Genomic DNA, 17,634 nt, shown 5'->3' with positions numbered 1-17,634 from the left:
TATATTTTAAGGCTTTAAAACCCTCCCTACACTCTTATACACCTTTCACACTCTGCCATTAACCTTTCCCACACTTATTTTCCTTATTTTACAGCAAAAATAATTAATATATAAAAGTATCTATGTACCGCAAAATAACGAAAAATCTGTGATACAAAATTAGATATATACAATTTAAAAATCTGCAATACAGTAAGACTGTGAAAAGTGAACTGCGATACGGCGAGGGACGACTGTATACATTTTGGAGCCCTCAAAATCTCAAATCTGGAAGTATTCTTCACTAATTTCCAGAAAGATGCCAAACTAATTTTTAAACATCCATGAAATGAGACATGAATCTTATGTTAAACCAACATCAGTTTATTTGTTTCAGTATTTTATTCAAACAAGCTTTTACACTGTGCACCACCACAAAAACAATGAGCAGTCTGAAATCCAGATGAAATAAATCTACAAGATCACTGCTACCCCATTAAGCTTCCTGAATCAAAATCAATCCGTGAAAACTGTCTAGAAGGGCAACCCGAAAGGTCCAGGTTTGGTTTTGCTCAGGGCAGGGTGTCAAACAGCAGTGACCCGCTCCTTCCAGACAGAGCAGCAGAGGAGGCGACAGGAAATGGGAGAGCCCCTTCTCTCCCCTCTCCTTCAGGGAAGGTAGGTGCAGGAAACGCTAAGCATCTGCAAAAGCAGCATGACCTAACCAAGCTGCTAACCTTTTAACACCCCTGCAGTAGTCGTCTTCTCTGCACTGCTAAAAGCAGTGGTTCTCAACCTCAAATGCATATTACAACTACTGAGGGTGCTTTTTAAAATATCAATACTCAGGCTCTACTCCAGATCAATTCCTAGTTGAGTAATAATGCTGGGCATCAGGTTTTGAGCACTCCCAGTGATTCTAACAGCAGCCAGGGTGAAAACAACCCGAGCAAAGGCTTGTCACCTGACCAGGGAACAAGAACATGTGTTGCAATCACATTTCTCCCTCGGGTCCTTGATCCTCCTGGAAGGTGTAGAAGCCAAATGGCCTTCTGCCCTGCTTAGTGTGACTAAGCACTTCCCCTATCACAGTCGGGACACTTCGGACCCTGAGATAAATCCAAAGTAACAGGGTCACATCCAATAAGCTGGAACTCCCTAGCAAAAAAGTTTCATCCTTTGCTATGCTGATGTCTGAAGACTTGTCAGGCCCTTTGTGAATATGATAATCTCGTGGGAAAGGGACTTTTCCACCATGAACAGACTAATGCAAACTTGGAAACCCTAGTAGGTCTTGCTTTTTTCTTTTAAAAACATGTTTTAGCCTGACCAGGCGGTGGTGCAGTAGATAGAGCGTTGGACTGGGATGTGGAGGACCCAGGTTCAAAACCTCAAGGTCGCCAGCTTGAGCGCAGGCTCATCTGGTTTGAGCAAGGCTCACCAGCTTGAGCCCAACGTCACTGGCTCGAGCAAGGGGTCACTCAGTCTGCTGTAGCCCCCTAGTCAAGGCACGTATGAGAAAGTAATCAATGAACAACTAAGATGCCACAATGAAGAATTGATGTTTCTCATCTCTCTCCCTTCCTGTCTGTCTGTCCCTATCTGTCCCTCTCTCTGACTCTCTCTCTCTTTTAAATAAATAAACAAACAAAACAAACAAACAAATAAAAACTTGTGTTTCATTTGGCAAGACAGCATTTCTCGTGCTCTTTGAAGGTAAACTTTTCCTTCCCTAAATGTTCCCATCTCTGAGTCTGTCTTCAACAAGAGTAAAGGTCCAAAGAGTGCTTGGACTCAGAATGGGGTAATCTCCTAAGAGTAGAGTTCTCTGCAAGTGGTAAGTAAAAGGGCTGATAGAGGAGAACTGCTCAGTTAGCCCACAGGTGTAACCCTAGATGCAGCTCAACCACACCATATCCTCTGACTACTGAACCACCCCCAGGTTAGTATCAAACTGTGGTACTGTCACCTTCTTAAGCAGGTTTTCACTATATTAATCTCAACTGCATTGGGCTCAGTAATTTCTACAAAACTCTAAGTCAAGAATGACCCCAGCCTGACCAGGCAGTAGCGCAGTGGATAGAGCATTGGATTGGGATGAGGAGGACCCGGGTTTGAGACCCTGAGGTCGCCAGCTTGAGCACGGGCTCATCTGGTTTGAGCAAGGCTCACCAGCTTGAGCCCAAGGTCGCTGGCTCAAGCAAGGGGTCACTTGGTCTGCTGTAGCCCCCTGCTCAAGGCACATATGAGAAATCAATCAATGAACAACTAAGCCACAATGAAGAATTGATGTTTCTCATCTCTCTCCCTTCCTGTCGGTCTGTCCCTATCTGTCCCTCTCTCTGACTCTGTCTCTGCCACAGGAAAAAAAAAAAAAGGAATGACCCCAAAGATTACACATAAAAATACTGAAAATAAACAGAAACACACACCATGGAAGCAAGAGCTTGCTACTGTACTGACTTTTCTGGAACTGGATAACACCTTTCATAATAAGAGCCAGTGGCTCTTAAGCTAACAGAAAGTTTGTCATAGCAAATCTTACTTGAAATAGTAAAACATAAGTTTGGCCACACACTCTGCAGTGAGCTGCTTCCTGGCCGTACACTTCTGCTCCTCTGCCAACGGCTGCACCGCACTGCCTCCCGCACGGCCGCCGGGCGCGGTGACCCTCCGCTCCTCAGCCTCCAGCTCGCGCAGCTGCTCCCGCAACACCCCACTCGGGCCTCCGTTAGCAAGCATTCACTAAGTCCAGCACTCCTATGGGTACAGCACACAGGGACTTCACACTCGGACACGCAGCTCCCGACACGGAACAGTGGGGGAAGGACTGTAGAGGGAGCCACTCCCGGGATGAGGGCAGCAGGCACCGGCCCAAGGGAGGCTAGTTCACAGGCTGACCAGCAACTTCTGGTGCTGGGCTCTGCCCGGTCAGGGCCAGGGCAGCTACTCCGGTCATCAGGAATCTAGACTTGAGACATGCAGAAGATGGGACAGAAGAAAGGAGGGACAGGAAGAAGTCCCACAGAGAAGCAGACTTGCTGTGAGAAAGACAGTGCAGCCGGCTCCGGCACGGGCCGGCACCTGAGGGCTCCAGGCCCAGCCCGGCACCTGAGGGCTCCAGCATGGGGCCCGGCACCTGAGGGCTCCAGGCCCAGCCCGGCACCTGAGGGCTCCGGCATGGGGCCCGGCACCTGAGGGCTCCAGGCCCAGCCCGGCACCTGAGGGCTCCGGCATGGGGCCCGGCACCTGAGGGCTCCAGGCCCAGCCCGGCCCACGTGCCCCACTCCACACGATCCAGCTTCCAGGGGGCCAGAGTTTACAACAAGAAGCACACAGCACAAAACACTCGTTCAGCAGAAAACTGGGATCAAAATTCCAAATACATGATGATAACAGCCAGCACTGCAAGGTCAGGGGAGGAGGGCCTTTCGCACTTGTCTGCGGCACCTGACAGAGCAAGCTCTTAAGACGCCCGCGCAGTGACGACAAAAACTGGAAGCACAGATAATGAAGCTTTGAGGTGGATGCCTCGCATAGCCTTTGAGTTTATTTACTCAGTACCCGAGTGATAGTGAGCTGATTATAACAGGTCCAAAGCCTGCCTGAGTGTGAAGCAATACCAACAAAAGCCTGTTTCTCTAGCCTCTTCCAGTAGCAGGTCTCTTCTGGAAACACTGGATTAATACAAAATCTACACCAAATAATAAAAGAAAGCACCCCCAAAAATTAAAAACAGAATTACTATATGATCCAGCAATTCTACCTGTGTGGGGTATACTCAAAAGAACTGAAATCGCAGATCCAGGCGTTTGTACATCATAGTTCATAGCAGCATTATTCACAATTGCCAAAAGGTGGAAATAAGTCAGTGACCATCAACAGATAAACGGATAAACAAAATATACATAAAATGGAATAATAGTTAGACTTACAACGGAAATTTTAACATGCCACAACATGGAAGAACTTTGAAGACATTACATTAAGTGAAATAAGCCAGTCATAAAAGGGCAAATACTGTATGATACCACGTATATGATGTACTTAAATTAGTCAAATTCATAAGTACAAGATGATTACTACAAGTAGTGCGGTGGTCACAATGCAAGGTTTAAAAATGTCAAATCACTATACTGTAACCAATATAATATTGTATACCAACTATACTTAAATTTAAAAAAGCAAATTAAACACCACTGGTCTTTCAAATAAAAAAAAAAATGTCATGAGAGCCTGACCTGTGATGGCACAGTGGATAAATAAATCAACCTGGAACACTGAGGTCGCTGGTTCGAAACCCTGGGCTTGCCCGGTCAAGGCACAGATGGGAGTTGATGCTTCCTGCTCCTCCCCTCCCCCTCACTCTCCCTGTTCTCTCTCTAAAAATGCACAAATAAAATCTAAAAAATATTTTTAAAAAAAGTCATGACAAGTAGCATGACTGCTGTCAGGAACCGTGGAGAGTGGCATGGGAGTCACTGTTTAATGGGAACAGAGTTTCAGTTTTACAAGATGGAAACTGTTCTGTGAAGGGCGGAGTGATGGCTGCACAATAATGTGGATGGACTTAATGTTTCACTTAAACATGGTTAAAATGATAAATTTTGTTATGAAACTTTTATCTCAATTAAAAATAAATTTTTAAAAGTACCTCATAAACTCAACAAGCTTAAACTCAGAAGCTAAAAAGTCCAATTCCTTAAACTACTCATGTCATTGAACAACTACAATACATTCCTCCAGGCCAGCCAATAACTAATAACCAAATCCATCAAAGGCAAGATTTAGAGACCTGACACTAACAGCATTCTGCAATTAAAAATATAAGCCAGGCCTGACTAGGCAGTGGCGCAGAGGATAGAGCATCAGACTGGAATACAAAGGACCCAGGTACGAAAACCCAAGGTCCCCGGCTTGAGCACGGGGCTCACCAGCTTGAGTGCAGGGTCGCTAGCTTGAACATGAGATCATAGACATGACCTCATGGTCACTGCCTTGAGCCCAAAGGTTGCTGGCTTGAGCAAGGAGTCACTCGCTATGCTATAGCCCCCCAATCAAGGCACATATAAGAAAGTAATCAATGAACAACTAAGGAACCATAATGAAGAACTGATGCTTCTCGCCTGACCAGGTGGTGGCGCAGTGGACAGAGCGTCGGACTAGGATGCAGAAGACCCAGGTTCGAGACCCCGAGGTCGCCAGCTTGAGCGCAGGTTTATCTGGTTTGAGCAAAAAGCTCACCAGCTTGAGCCCAAGGTCGCTGGCTCAAGCGAGGGGTTACTCGGTCTGCTGAAGGCCCGCGGTCAAGGCACATATGAGAAAGCAATCAATGAACAACTAAGGTGTTGCAACGCGCAACGAAAAAAAAAACTAATGATTGATGCTTCTCATCTCTCCGTTCCTGTCTGTCTGTCCCTGGCTATCCCTTTCTCTGTCTCTGAAAAAAAAAAAGAAGGGGGAAAAAAAGAAAAAGAACTGATACTTCTCATCTCTCTCCCTTCCTGTCTGTCTCTATCTGTCCCTCTGTCTCTGCCACAAAAAAATAAAATAAAAATATAAGCCCAGCCCTGGCCGGTAGGCTCAGTGGTAGAGCATCGGCCCAATATGTGAATGTTCTGGACTCGAATTCTGGTCAGGGCACACAGGAGAAGCAACCATCTGCTTCTCTACCCCTCCCCCCTTTCTCTTTCTCTTTCTCTCTTCCTCTCCCACAGCCATGGCTCGATGGTTTGAGCATATCAGCCCCAGGCACTCCATGAAGCCTCCACCTCAGGTGCTAAAAATAGCTTGGTTGCCAAGCATGACCCCAGATCAGTAGAGCACCAGCCCCAGACAGGTTGCTGGGTGGGTCCCAGTTGGGGCACATGCAGGAATCTGTCTCCCCTCCTTTCACTTTTGGGGGGGGGAATAAATTAAAAAATATATATATATATATGCCAAAAGGAAGACATGAAAACACTATCAAGAATTAACAGCCCTGGCCAGTTGGCTCAGCGGTAGAGCGTAGGCTTGGCGTGCGGGGAACCCGGGTTCGATTCCCGGCCAGGGCACATAGGAGAAGCGCCCATTTGCTTCTCCACCCCCACCCCCTCCTTCCTCTCTGTCTCTCTCTTCCTCTCCCGCAGCCAAGGCTCCATTGGAGCAAAGATGGCCCGGGCACTGGGGATGGCTCCTTGGCCTCTGCCCCAGGCGCTAGAGTGGCTCTGGTCGCGGCAGAGCACCGCCCCCTGGTGGGCAGAGCGTCGCCCCTGGTGGGCGTGCTGGGTGGATCCCGGTCGGGCGCATGAGGGAGTCTGTCTGACTGTCTCTCCCCGTTTCCAGCTTCAGAAAAATACAAAAAAAAAAAAAAAAAAAAAGAATTAACAGCCACACGCAGTGGATAAAGTGTCGACCTGGAAACACTGAGGTCGCCGGTTCAACACCCTGGGCTTGCCTGGTCAAGGCACATATGGGAGTTGATGCTTCCTGCTCCTCCTTTCTGTCTGTCTCTCTCTCTTCTCTAAAATGAATAAATAAAAAAATAAAAAAAATTAAAAAAAGAATTAACAGCCACAGTGCAAAAAGCTAAAGGATATGTCTGATCTCTGAAAGAATTAAAAAAATAAATGAGGCAGAAAGAGAGGACATAATTAAGATAACCACAGAAAAATGCTAGAAAATAAAGAACAATTCTCCTTGACAGTAAAAATTGTGTTATAAAATTTTAAATTATTCAATATGAAACTGTTTATACCTAAATAAAAATCCAACTCAAGCTCAACATAGCCCAGATGCCAATTAGCCAGAGGGCATTGAGGTAAGAGCTCCAATCCTGACAAAACCAAGATTTTGAAACCAAAGTTGCCAGCCTCAGTTTGCTTCCTTTATACACAAGGAACCTTCTCTTTTAGATAACTGTCTACCATCATTACCCATTAAAACCATCTTAGCAAATTCTTAGGTAGGAGAGAGGTCTCCTGCCAGCTTTGAAGAGAGAAGCTGCCAGGCTGTGCGAGGATCCAGGAAAGGGTCACATGGCCAGGAACTGTGGGAGGTCCTAAGAATGGACTCAGGTGCTAGCTGAAAGCCAGCAAAACATGGGGACCTCAGTCCACCACAGCAAGGAACTGAATACTGTCAACGACCACACAGGTCTGGAAGAGAGCACAAGCTCCAGAAAGGCACACAGCTCTATCCCATAGCTTGATCGCAGCCTTGCGAGACACTGAAATTCCTGACCCAAGGACTCTATGAGATAAAATTCCTGAAACCAAATTCCTGACCCAAGGACTCTGTGAGATAAAAAATCCGTTATTTGGCCTGGCTTGTGGTGGTGCAGTATATAAAGCATCAACCACCGATGGAACAATGGAATGCTGAGGTCACCGCTTCAGGGCACGTATGGGAATTGATGCTTCCTGCTTCTCCCCCCTCCTCTCTCTCCCCTCTCTAAAAATGAATAAATAAAATCTAAAACAAAAAAACATACATGTTATTATAAGCTGCTAAATTTGTGATAATTTGTAAAGCAGTAATAGAAAAATTTGTATTGGTTACTTGTATATCAGCAGATGCTTACTTAAAAACTGGTTATTAGGATGAGTGCTAATTCTTGAGATTGTACTGTCTTATCCTTCCAATATGGAAATACATGATCAAACTTGAACAATGCCTATAATCTCATATGGCCATTCACATTTTGGTTTGTGGAACTCTAGTGGATACTCCAGTGTGGATTTCTAAATTTTCTGCCAGGTTCTTGCTACCATCCCTCTCTGCCTAAACTGCATCTTTTTCCCCTTAAATATAGAATCCCTAGTCTAGTGAGCTTCCCAGCTGCCAAAGAGCTGCTACTACCTAAATCCCAACAAGCCGAGGAAAAGCCATAAATGGAGCAGAGGTCATCTCCACGTTCCAGCAAAGAGGAAAGTACAGAATAAGAAGAGCAAGAAGCATAGGCTTTTCACTGCTAATTTTTCCACCAGCCCTCTCCAAAATTTGTTAGACTATTAACATGTCTAACATATTATATAACTAATATATTGGCAGGTATATAAGGTGAATGGGCAGTGGTCAAGAAGAGTACTGTAATTCACTTAAGAAAAAAACAAGGGCAAATTTGTATATTTAAAAGAAGCAGACATACTGCAATCAGGTAGAAATTACCTGTTATTCTGCATAAAACTTGGTAAAGTGAACAAAATCTGCCATTAACGCTAGACATTTTTCAAAGGACAGCCCACACCAGCCTTGCCATTCTCATATAAAGTACCCTTGGTGACCTCTGATTCATAGGCCACCAAACCACTTTCTCATCATTACTTTGGTTTCCTAGGTATTTCAAACTCAGGAAGGAGGAGCCCCAGATGGGTGATACAAGTATTCCAATCACTGGAAACTGCCTAATGATGAGTGAAACTAGCAGCCTGTTTTACAGAGCATACAATGTGATGGCCAATCAGACTCAATGGGAAACAAATTCTGGAACAGCAAGGCTCAGCCCCAGATTCTGCTACTGAGGTAGGCAAAGGTCCTCAGGAGACCACATTCATAGTCCTACTACTAATGTAGTAACTTGGAGACAAATTTGAAGTCAGAGCACAGCATTTCCAAATCTCATCTGAACAAAAGTAGACAAAATTAGCATACAAAAATAACCTTTCTTTGTAAAATGGCTAAAAATAATCTCCATAACTGAATAAGTTACTATATTCCACTGAATCTAAGACACTGATTGTAAAACGCAACATTATGTGTACACAGAAAAAAACTATCAATTAAGTTTGTCACAATGTTAAATGACCATTAATTTTTAAGACATTCTGATTTCAGAGAGGTTAAAAATGTTAAAAAGGGCCTTGGCCGGTTGGCTCAGTGGTAGAGCGTCGGCCTGGTGTGCAGGAGTCCCGGGTTCGATTCCTGGCCAGGGCACACAGGAGAAGAGCCCATCTGCTTCTCCACCCCTCCCCCTCTCCTTCCTCTCTGTCTCTCCCTTCCCGCAGCCAAGGCTCCATTGGAGCAAAGTTGGCCTGGGCGCTGAGGACAGCTCTGTGGCCTCTGCCTCACGCGCTAGAATGGCCCTGGTTGCAACAGAGCAACGCCCAGATGGGCAGAGCATCGCCCCCTGGTGGGCATGCCGGGTGTATCCCGGTCAGGCGCATGCAGGAGTCTGACTGTCTCCCTGTTTCCAACTTTAGAAAAATACAACAAAAAAATGTTAAAAAGGTATATCTCAGAATCGACAAAAATGTATTCTTCAGAGGATTATTCAAATAAAGTATTAAACATTGAGTCTCTTAAACTGACATGTACTCATAATCACTAACACATTCTTGAAACTATCAATTTTGTTTCACTTCTCATTTGAAATAAAGAATGGAGTGGCACTTATATTAATTTCTAGCAGACATTAAAATTTATATATTCCTAGTTTGAAAATTGTCTCATTTTCACATATAGAATCACGGAGCAAGAGATGAGATAAATAAGGCCTAGGAAAGTTAAGCGACTGAGCGCAAGGCCCTAAGGCCTCAAATCAAGGCTTGAGGGCCCTGTCCTCTGTTCTCTTCAAAGAAATCAGAAATCAAATGAGGCATTAGCATTCTTTGGTCCAACACTACAGATAGTTAATAATAATCTCTGTCTGTTTTATGAAACAACCCTCTTCAACTTCCCTGGTAGAATAATGCTGATTGATAATTTATTCAACTAGATGGTTTCATTCTACTAAAACACCAGCCAACTTCTCAAAACCAAAATGCCTTCTTTGCATGCTCTGAGAGGTGAGGACGATAAAATATTACCTAATCAGCCACATGCCAAATACTAGCCCCACAAGATCCTGCTGTGCGAGACCAGTGGTCTTTATGACAGACTCTGGGAATTACAGAACATATCGAACTTTTTAGTGTTTGCCATGCTCTGACCTAGACATTTTGATCCCCAAAGCATGTTGCAAATCTGCTAATGCTCTGCTCTGAATAGCCTCTTGAAAACTGGCAGTTATTCAAGAAAGTCAGTAAATAATCCATCTTCTCTGTCAGTCCCTTCTGTCCTGGTTTCTCGCAAGGTGATTCACAGTGGGCTTGCTAACTGGTACTGACTAACTGGTGAGAACTCAACCACTAATGCATTTGAGTGGAACTGGTTAGAGACTTCTGCTGCGGGCTCCATCAAGATATTTCTAGATGTCTCTATTACAGAATTCCTCACTGCATCATTCATTTCAATCACTTCAAACTCCATTTCATTCCACTTTTCTGCATCTTCCTCTTCATTGTCTTCTTCATAGTCGTGTAGCCCCGAGCTAGAAAGCAAAGCTTTCTGGTCCTCACTTTTCCTGTGTTCTTTCTGCTGTCGACTGAGAGGTGAGGTGGCTAACTGATAGAGCACGGGAAACAAGACAGCAGTGGCTACTGCTGCCCCCAAACAGGTGTACAACACGACAGGTAAGTCGGGATATTTTCCTTGAAGAATCCCGATTACAGCAGGAATAGCCATTTCTCCCAGGGCAGCACCGATGACAAAAAATGCTGCTGCTTTCCCGTGGATGGTCGTGTACTGCTCAATCCAAGAAATGCCACTGGGGAACGTGGTTGCCATCGAGGCCCCGTACACGGAGGTTGCTACCCACAGACAAGTAGGGCTCTTGTTGAAAAGCACCAAAAATAATGATGACACTAGGCTGCCAATGTTGCTCAACACAATCATGGTTCCAGGCCATAAACATGTAGCAAAAAAGATGGCCAGGCCCCTGAAGGCTGCAAAGGTCCCCCAGAAGACGGAGTTCAAACCAGCCGCTTCACTTTCGGTCATGCCCGCATGGGTGATCGCGAACGAGAAAACGTAAGAGCCGTACGTCACCTCAGCTCCAACGTAAAAAAAGAAAAACAAAAAAAGGAGACAAAGCAGGGCCTTGTGATATTTAGCTCTTCGAGATCTCTGAACAGTTGCTTTTGCTTTTTCCTGCTGTGAGTTTTTCTTTAAAAACAGAGCAAAAAGAAAGATAGACACTACAAAAATATAAGTACCAATAACAGCATAAGCCCACAGTAAATTCATATTGTCAGGTACTCCGAGCAGAGATTCTGAGTCAGCTTCAGATGACTGGTTGAGGGCAGAATGGTTCAAGTCAGCCTCTGTGTGGTTTCCAGCAGACACCGTCGTGCTCAATGCCAACTTAGCCAGCAGTGGAGCCAAAAAGGCACCCAATGCAAAACTGAAGTGTAAGGCCTGCATATGTGGCGCTCCTTCGTCCCCCCAAATAGCCAAGATTAAGACGTTACCACCTACCAATGAAAGATACGAAAAATTATTTAATCATAGTAACTTAGTAAAAAATAGTTCATTACTATCGGAAAGAAGTAATTTTCATAGCAAAAGGATTGCTATTTTACATAGCAAAAGGATTCTAATATTTTAAGTTATCAAATGTTGCAACTAAGTCAATTCTATCATTAAAGAACTCTAAGCCGCCACCACCACCACCAGAGAACTCGAAGCATTGCAACATCAAACATTCACAGATGAAATTCTACAAGCTAGTAAACCACTACTTCCTTGCGCCAGGCACATTTGCCCTAGGTTTTTACACTACACTTCTAACACCAGGCTGAAGGGGAAGGGAATACTCAAATATTTATTTATAAATATTTTAAATATATGTTACCATCAGATCATGGCCAAATTACCAAATCTTTCTGTACTTACAATTGGTAGCCACTTGAGGAAAATTATTTATGTATACAGCAGATAGAAAATACATGCTCAGGAATTTGAACACTACAGGATTCTGCTGTGCCAATTCTAGGAAACATGGCTACTGTCTAGCATCTGCACTTACACTATCTATACACCTAGCAAGGTGAAAGGCAAGCAGCATCGACTCTTAAATTTTCTTTCTCTTTCTTTGAAAATATTTGCAGATAAATTCCACCCTATAATTTTACAACCAAACTAAGCCTAAAGTATAAAATATTTCCCTGACTTCTCAAATAACAGTAGAGCAGAGAAGAAGGGGAGAAAGCTAGTTTTAGCGGTGAACATAGATCGTCTATGTTAGTAGGTTTTAAGACATATCAAGAAACATACTACACTGCTCACAAAAATTAGAGGATATTTCAAAATGAATATGAAGCCATAAAAAAAGAACTTGATTGTTTTATTAAACAAGAACATCAGAAAAGCAAATGACAAGTCAAAGAAAGTTGTTCAATTATGCAAATGAGATGCAAAACCAACTTTTTTTTTTTTTTTTGCACTTTTCCAAAGCTGGAAACGGGGAGGCAGTCAGACAGACTCCCGCATGCGCCCGACAGGGATCCTCCCAGCATGCCCACCAGGGGGCGATGCTCTGCCCCTCTGGGGTGTCACTCTGTTGCATCCAGAGCCATTCTAGCGCCTGAGGCAGAGGCCACAGAGCCATCCTCAGTGCCCAGGCCAACTTTGGCTCTAATGGAGCCTCAGCTGCGGGAGGGGAAGAGAGAAACAGAGAGGAAGGAGAGGGGGAGGGGTGGAGAAGCAGATGGGTGCTTCTCCTGTGTGCCCTGGCCGGGAATCGAAGCCGGGACTCCTGCACGCCAGGCCGACGCTCTACCACTGAGCCAACCAGCCAGGGCCATCCAACTTTTATTTCATTGGTGAAAATGCACTATACCAAAGGCTGGAAGTACTGGAGTATCTGTACGGTCCCTGATCCCCTAGTTTTTGTGAGCAGGATACATAGAGAGGCTCTTCTGCAGGAGGGCAAGAACTTTTGAGAGAAAAGGAATAGAAGGAGAACAATGTATAGCACAGGTTTCTCTTAGTTCAAAAGGCGGAGTGCATTTTAAATTAAAGAGCTGCTTCTATGATTCCCCAGCCAGATAATGGCTCTAAACTTGGTTTAACCTATTAACCCATCAATTATTCCCATACTACAACGATCAAGTTCTATTCCACAAGAAAAACTCACTCATCTGCACTGTAATTACACATGGGGGATGGGGAATGATTCGCTATTAGGATACTGTAAATCAAGACTCTCATAGAACAAAATTCTTTAAATTCACTCTGTGGCCAGCTGCTCAAAAACAGGTACTGGGACTGTACTTGACAAGAAAAGTAGTTGCCAGAGGGGTAGTTCTGACTGGGTGACCCCATAACCAACTTAGGTCAGTGTCCGCAAATGACAATTTAATATCATCTGCTCTACTTTTTCTAGTAGAAAGCCCCTACTCCCAGAGATAACACTGAAAGGCTCACTTACCTGTATCCAGAATGCCGATTGAAACACCAAAGATGGACATCATGACAACCAGTAGCACTGCTCTCTTACAAAACGGAACAAGATAAAGACCAACTGTGGTAGCCAACATTGACACCCCTGAGAAGAAAGGGAAAAGTCAGCTGTAAGAAACAATGTTTGGCCCTGGCCGGTTGGCTCAGCGGTAGAGCGTCGGCCTAGCGTGCGGAGGGCCCGGTTTCGATTCCCGGCCAGGGCACACAGGAGAAGCGCCCATTTGCTTCTCCACCCCTCCGCCGCGCCTTCCTCTCTGTCTCTCTCTTCCCCTCCCGCAGCCAAGGCTCCACTGGAGCAAAAGATGGCCCGGGCGCTGGGGATGGCTCTGTGGCCTCTGCCTCAGGCGCTAGAGTGGCTCTGGTCGCAACATGGCGACGCCCAGGATGGGCAGAGCATCGCCCCCTGGTGGGCAGAGCGTCGCCCCCTGGTGGGCGTGCCGGGTGGATCCCGGTCGGGCGCATGCGGGAGTCTGTCTGACTGTCTCTCCCTGTTTCCAGCTTCAGAAAAATGCAAAAAAAAAAAAAAAAAAAAGAAAGAAAGAAAAAAAAGAAACAATGTTTGTGCAAAGTGTAGAGAGCAAGTCAACATCTGAGATGTGCAGCTTCTACCAATGGTTATTTCATTTCAAAATTTGTATAATCTGTACCGACTATAAAAGTTACTCTAATATGGATACATTGCTAGCATTGCTAATAATCAAACTGTACCATAACACAAGGCAAAGTTGTAGAGCAAAACAGACAGCTCAAAAGTTATTTATTTAAATGTTTCATATTTAAGAATCTAAAGAGAATTTTAAATCTGAGGTAAAAAAAGAAGAAAAAAATGCAATTACTATAGTAGTTTGTAGAAGAAATGGATTAAATAAGTTACTTGGGGATAGGGAGGGAAATCAAAGAAGTATATTCTTTCAACCCACTTGAAAATCAGAGGATTATCTATTTATTCAACAATAGTAAATTATTCTCCTTACTTCCAAAGCAGTTTTATTACATTAATCCAAACTTTCTTTAAACATGTCAATTTACTTTAAAAAGTAACTTAAAAGCTATGCCATCTATTTTAAGGGTGAGATAGGTCTGGAGTCATCACTGACATGGGACAGCAGGGACAAAAATTTAGTGTGCATCATTCACCCCCACCCCACCTTCATTCTCAGTGCAGGGTTTAGCTTGGGCAGGTTCAAGGAATTCATTATGATCTATGGTGACCCCAGATCTGCCCTGAACTCTGACAAGCAGAGCTCTTGGAACACCAGTATGTGAGCCAAGGATGGGGCCTAAGTGACAATGAGCGTCGGGAAGGCCAAGGACGGCTAACACGCTCCAGGGCTAATCTAACGTGCCAGAGCAGCCCAGCACAGATTCCCAGCAACGACCAAGAGGACACCCAATACCACCCGCTGAAGTTGTCAACCACTCTACAGACTAGATGTTTCATATTTAAAAACAAACTGTAAATTCCTTGAAAGTTCTAAAGAAGGTAAAAATTAGTTTTCACTTACCCAAAAGTACAAAATGATTCATACTGTCAAAAAGAACTCCACCAATCACAGAGCCACTCAAATACCCAAAGGCACGGCCCACAAAAATGAGAGAAAGACTGCTGATATTACGGTTCACATTTGTTGCCAAGTCTGGAAACGTGGGTCCCAGGATAGCAATACTCAAGCCCTAAAGTTTTAAAAGACAAAAGGTTTTATTTATAGTCATTAAAATGTCTATATATGTGGTAGCATTTTTTACTATTAAAAAGGGAGGCAAGGATTTCAGTGTAATAAAGGGGATTACTTTAAATCCCACGGTTAGGAAAAACAATGACAATGCTGGACTACTAGAGCTAACCTCTTATTTCTGTGTGCCAACTCCTACTGTTTTTCTAGTTTTGGCAACTCCCAATTTTTAAGATATTCTTTCATTCTTTGGGCTTTTGCTACAATTGTTACCTTTTTGGGAAATACCTTAAAACAGTGGTCCCCAACCCCTGGTACGTGGACTAATACGGGTCCGTGGGCCATTTGGTACCGGTCCGCAGAGAAAGAATAAATAACTTACATTATTTCTGTTTTATTTATATTTAAGTCTGAACGATGTTTTATTTTTTAAAAATGACCAGATTCCCTCTGTTACATCCATCTAAGACTCACTCTAGAGGCTTGTCTCGGTCACGTGATACATTTATCCGTCCCACCCTAAAGGCCGATCCGTGAAAATATTTTCTGACATTAAACCGGTCTGTGGCCCAAAAAAGGTTGGGGACCACTGCCTTAAAAGGCTTATTTTGTATTAATAGTAAAATGTAACATTAAAAAATAACTTTTGACTACCACCCAATCCCCACCACCCCCCAAAAGAAAAACAATAATAACTTTTGAAATAGTTTTGTATTTTGAAATATACTACATGCACAAATAGCTAACACAAGAATTTAGGTATTAAAAGTTTCAATTATCAAACCATCAAAATATTATCCCCATTTCTTGATGCTATTAAAACAGCAGTATTTCTGGATACACATGGAGTCCTTCCTCTGAATTACACTTATAAAGCAGAAGATAAACAATTTAAACATTTCTACGATTTCCTTCAAAGAAAACTCCATGCCATCAGCACAGCCTTATATCATATAAGGCTTTCTTCAAAAATATTACATACACATGTATACAATGACTTTAAATTTTGTACTCAAAGACAATGTAGTCTTAGCCAGAATAAGATTCACAATTGGCTTCATGAGGAAATTCGTGGACACTTTAAAAAATGTTTCTAATTGGTCTACAGGTCGAGACTAATTGATTCTAATTGCATTGCTCTGCTCTAAACGCTTGGGTGCACTCCCTGCTCCAGCCGGAGCTGGCTCTAGGGGCAGGCTGGGTACAGGCACAGAGGAAGCACCAAGGAGGGAAGATTGAGCACCAGCTGTAATTAAATTAGTTCCTGCCTTCAGAGCATTTACAAGATCTGACACAGCCAGGGCTCATCAAGCATCTGCAAGAATGTTTCTTTCTTCAAATCAAAATATTCTAAGAATCAGTTATAGCTTAGAGAAAGCCGCTAAAGTGGCATGGCACGGCTGTCCTCAGAGAACGCACCCTCCCAACTCCCAGGATCCCAATATTAAACACAAGTGATTTGGGATAGGCCTCCTGAAAGAAGGGAATCGCGGGGAGCCAAGGGGATTGGCAAAAGGAGCTTCTAGCCTTGCAGTCAGCTCTAAGAAAAACATTGAAGAATCTGAAGGGTTGTTTTACATGGGATTTACATGGCAAAATAAGAGATATATTATCCCTGGCTCTACCACTTAACTAGCTGTGTCATAGGGAAAAGCTACTTCCTCTCCCTCTCTGGCTCTCTTTCCCCATCTGCAAAAATAAAGGGCGAGAAGAGGAAGAGAAAATCCCAGAGAAGCAGCTTTGTGTAATAATTTGGGGGTGGGGGGGTGGGGATTCAGTGGCTTCCTGGCAACCCCTTTGGCATCTCCCTACCCCACCAAGGAGGGGTAGGAAGGTTTGCTGGGGCTGGAAAATAAATTTCGCACTTGACAATAACCCGCCAAGAATAAAATTGTGCCCATTTTCCAGATTATGAAACTAAGGCTCGGGCACATTAACTCGCCCAAGGTCACACAGTTTGCAAGTGGCAGAGGCAAAACCACAATCTCCACAGGCCACCTGTTCCGGCCCCGCTCTCACCAGCCCCAGGAAGGCAGCACAGAGGATTGCGGTGATGAACCAGCGCATCACGCTCCCCGCCCCTCCGCTCCGCCGAGAGTCTGCCACCGCCTTCGGCTCATTCTCCGCCGGGGCCTCGGCCTGGAGAAGGCGCTGCCCCGCAGCCGGGGGCCCGGCCCCGCGGAGTTCTACTTCCAACTCCAGCTCGATGGCTCGGGAGAGGCAGTTTACTGCTGCCCTGCTTCTCAGCGAGGCCTCGGGAGCTCCCAGCTGAGGCCTGGCTTCGCGCCTCCAGACCCGTTGTCCCAGCTAGTGCCACCTCTCTGGGCGGCCCCGTGTCAACGCTGACGACTGTAACTTCAGACTCCGCTGGCTACTGCAGGTTGCAGGCTCGGCCCTCTGGCACATACCGCGCCTGCGCGGTCACAGAGCGGAAAGGTGGCCGCTTGCCAATCAAGGCCTCGCCGCAAACCGGAAGTTTATATGGTTGCCAGGAGACAAGATGTCGTTCTCCAGCTCTCCGCGGCACACCTGAGCCCACAGAGGCCCGCGGGCTGGCCCCCCCTGGCGGAGCAAACTGGAGCTAAGACACGTTGGAACCGTTATGAGGAAATAGGGGCCAAGAATTGCAAGGGTATGACTTGGCATCCGCTTCCTGGGCCTCTAGGAGGCTAAGGGAGCCCAAAGGTCTGTCCTTTAAACAACTTCCTAGAATTCCTGTCCT

General features: G+C 44.8%; 1 protein-coding gene across 1 annotated transcript; it reads right to left on the bottom strand.

Moving 5' to 3' along the window:
- Positions 1-342: 342 nt before the first annotated feature.
- On the bottom strand, positions 343-17,293 carry MFSD4B (major facilitator superfamily domain containing 4B). Its single transcript, XM_066247768.1, has 4 exons — positions 16,932-17,293; positions 14,745-14,913; positions 13,208-13,324; positions 343-11,249 (listed from the first exon to the last, which is right to left on the bottom strand). The coding sequence occupies exons 1-4, from the start codon at positions 16,977-16,979 to the stop codon at positions 10,036-10,038; spliced, it is 1,548 nt and encodes a 515-aa protein (XP_066103865.1). The 5' UTR covers positions 16,980-17,293; the 3' UTR covers positions 343-10,035.
- Positions 17,294-17,634: the final 341 nt, after the last annotated feature.

Source organism: Saccopteryx bilineata, chromosome 12, assembly GCF_036850765.1.
Source record: "Saccopteryx bilineata isolate mSacBil1 chromosome 12, mSacBil1_pri_phased_curated, whole genome shotgun sequence".
Lineage (NCBI taxonomy): Eukaryota > Metazoa > Chordata > Mammalia > Chiroptera > Emballonuridae > Saccopteryx > Saccopteryx bilineata.
This window is presented reverse-complemented; position numbering and strand designations above follow the sequence as displayed.

Coding starts and splice junctions, on each gene's coding strand:
- MFSD4B (XM_066247768.1), bottom strand. CDS start 16,979: ATGCGCTGGTTCATCACCGCAATCCTCTGTGCTGCCTTCCTGGGGCTG. Junction 14,914..16,931: donor GTGCTGCCTTCCTGGGGCTG/GTGAGAGCGGGG, acceptor TTAAAACTTTAG/GGCTTGAGTATTGCTATCCT. Junction 11,250..13,207: donor AATCGGCATTCTGGATACAG/GTAAGTGAGCCT, acceptor TTTCATTGGTAG/GTGGTAACGTCTTAATCTTG.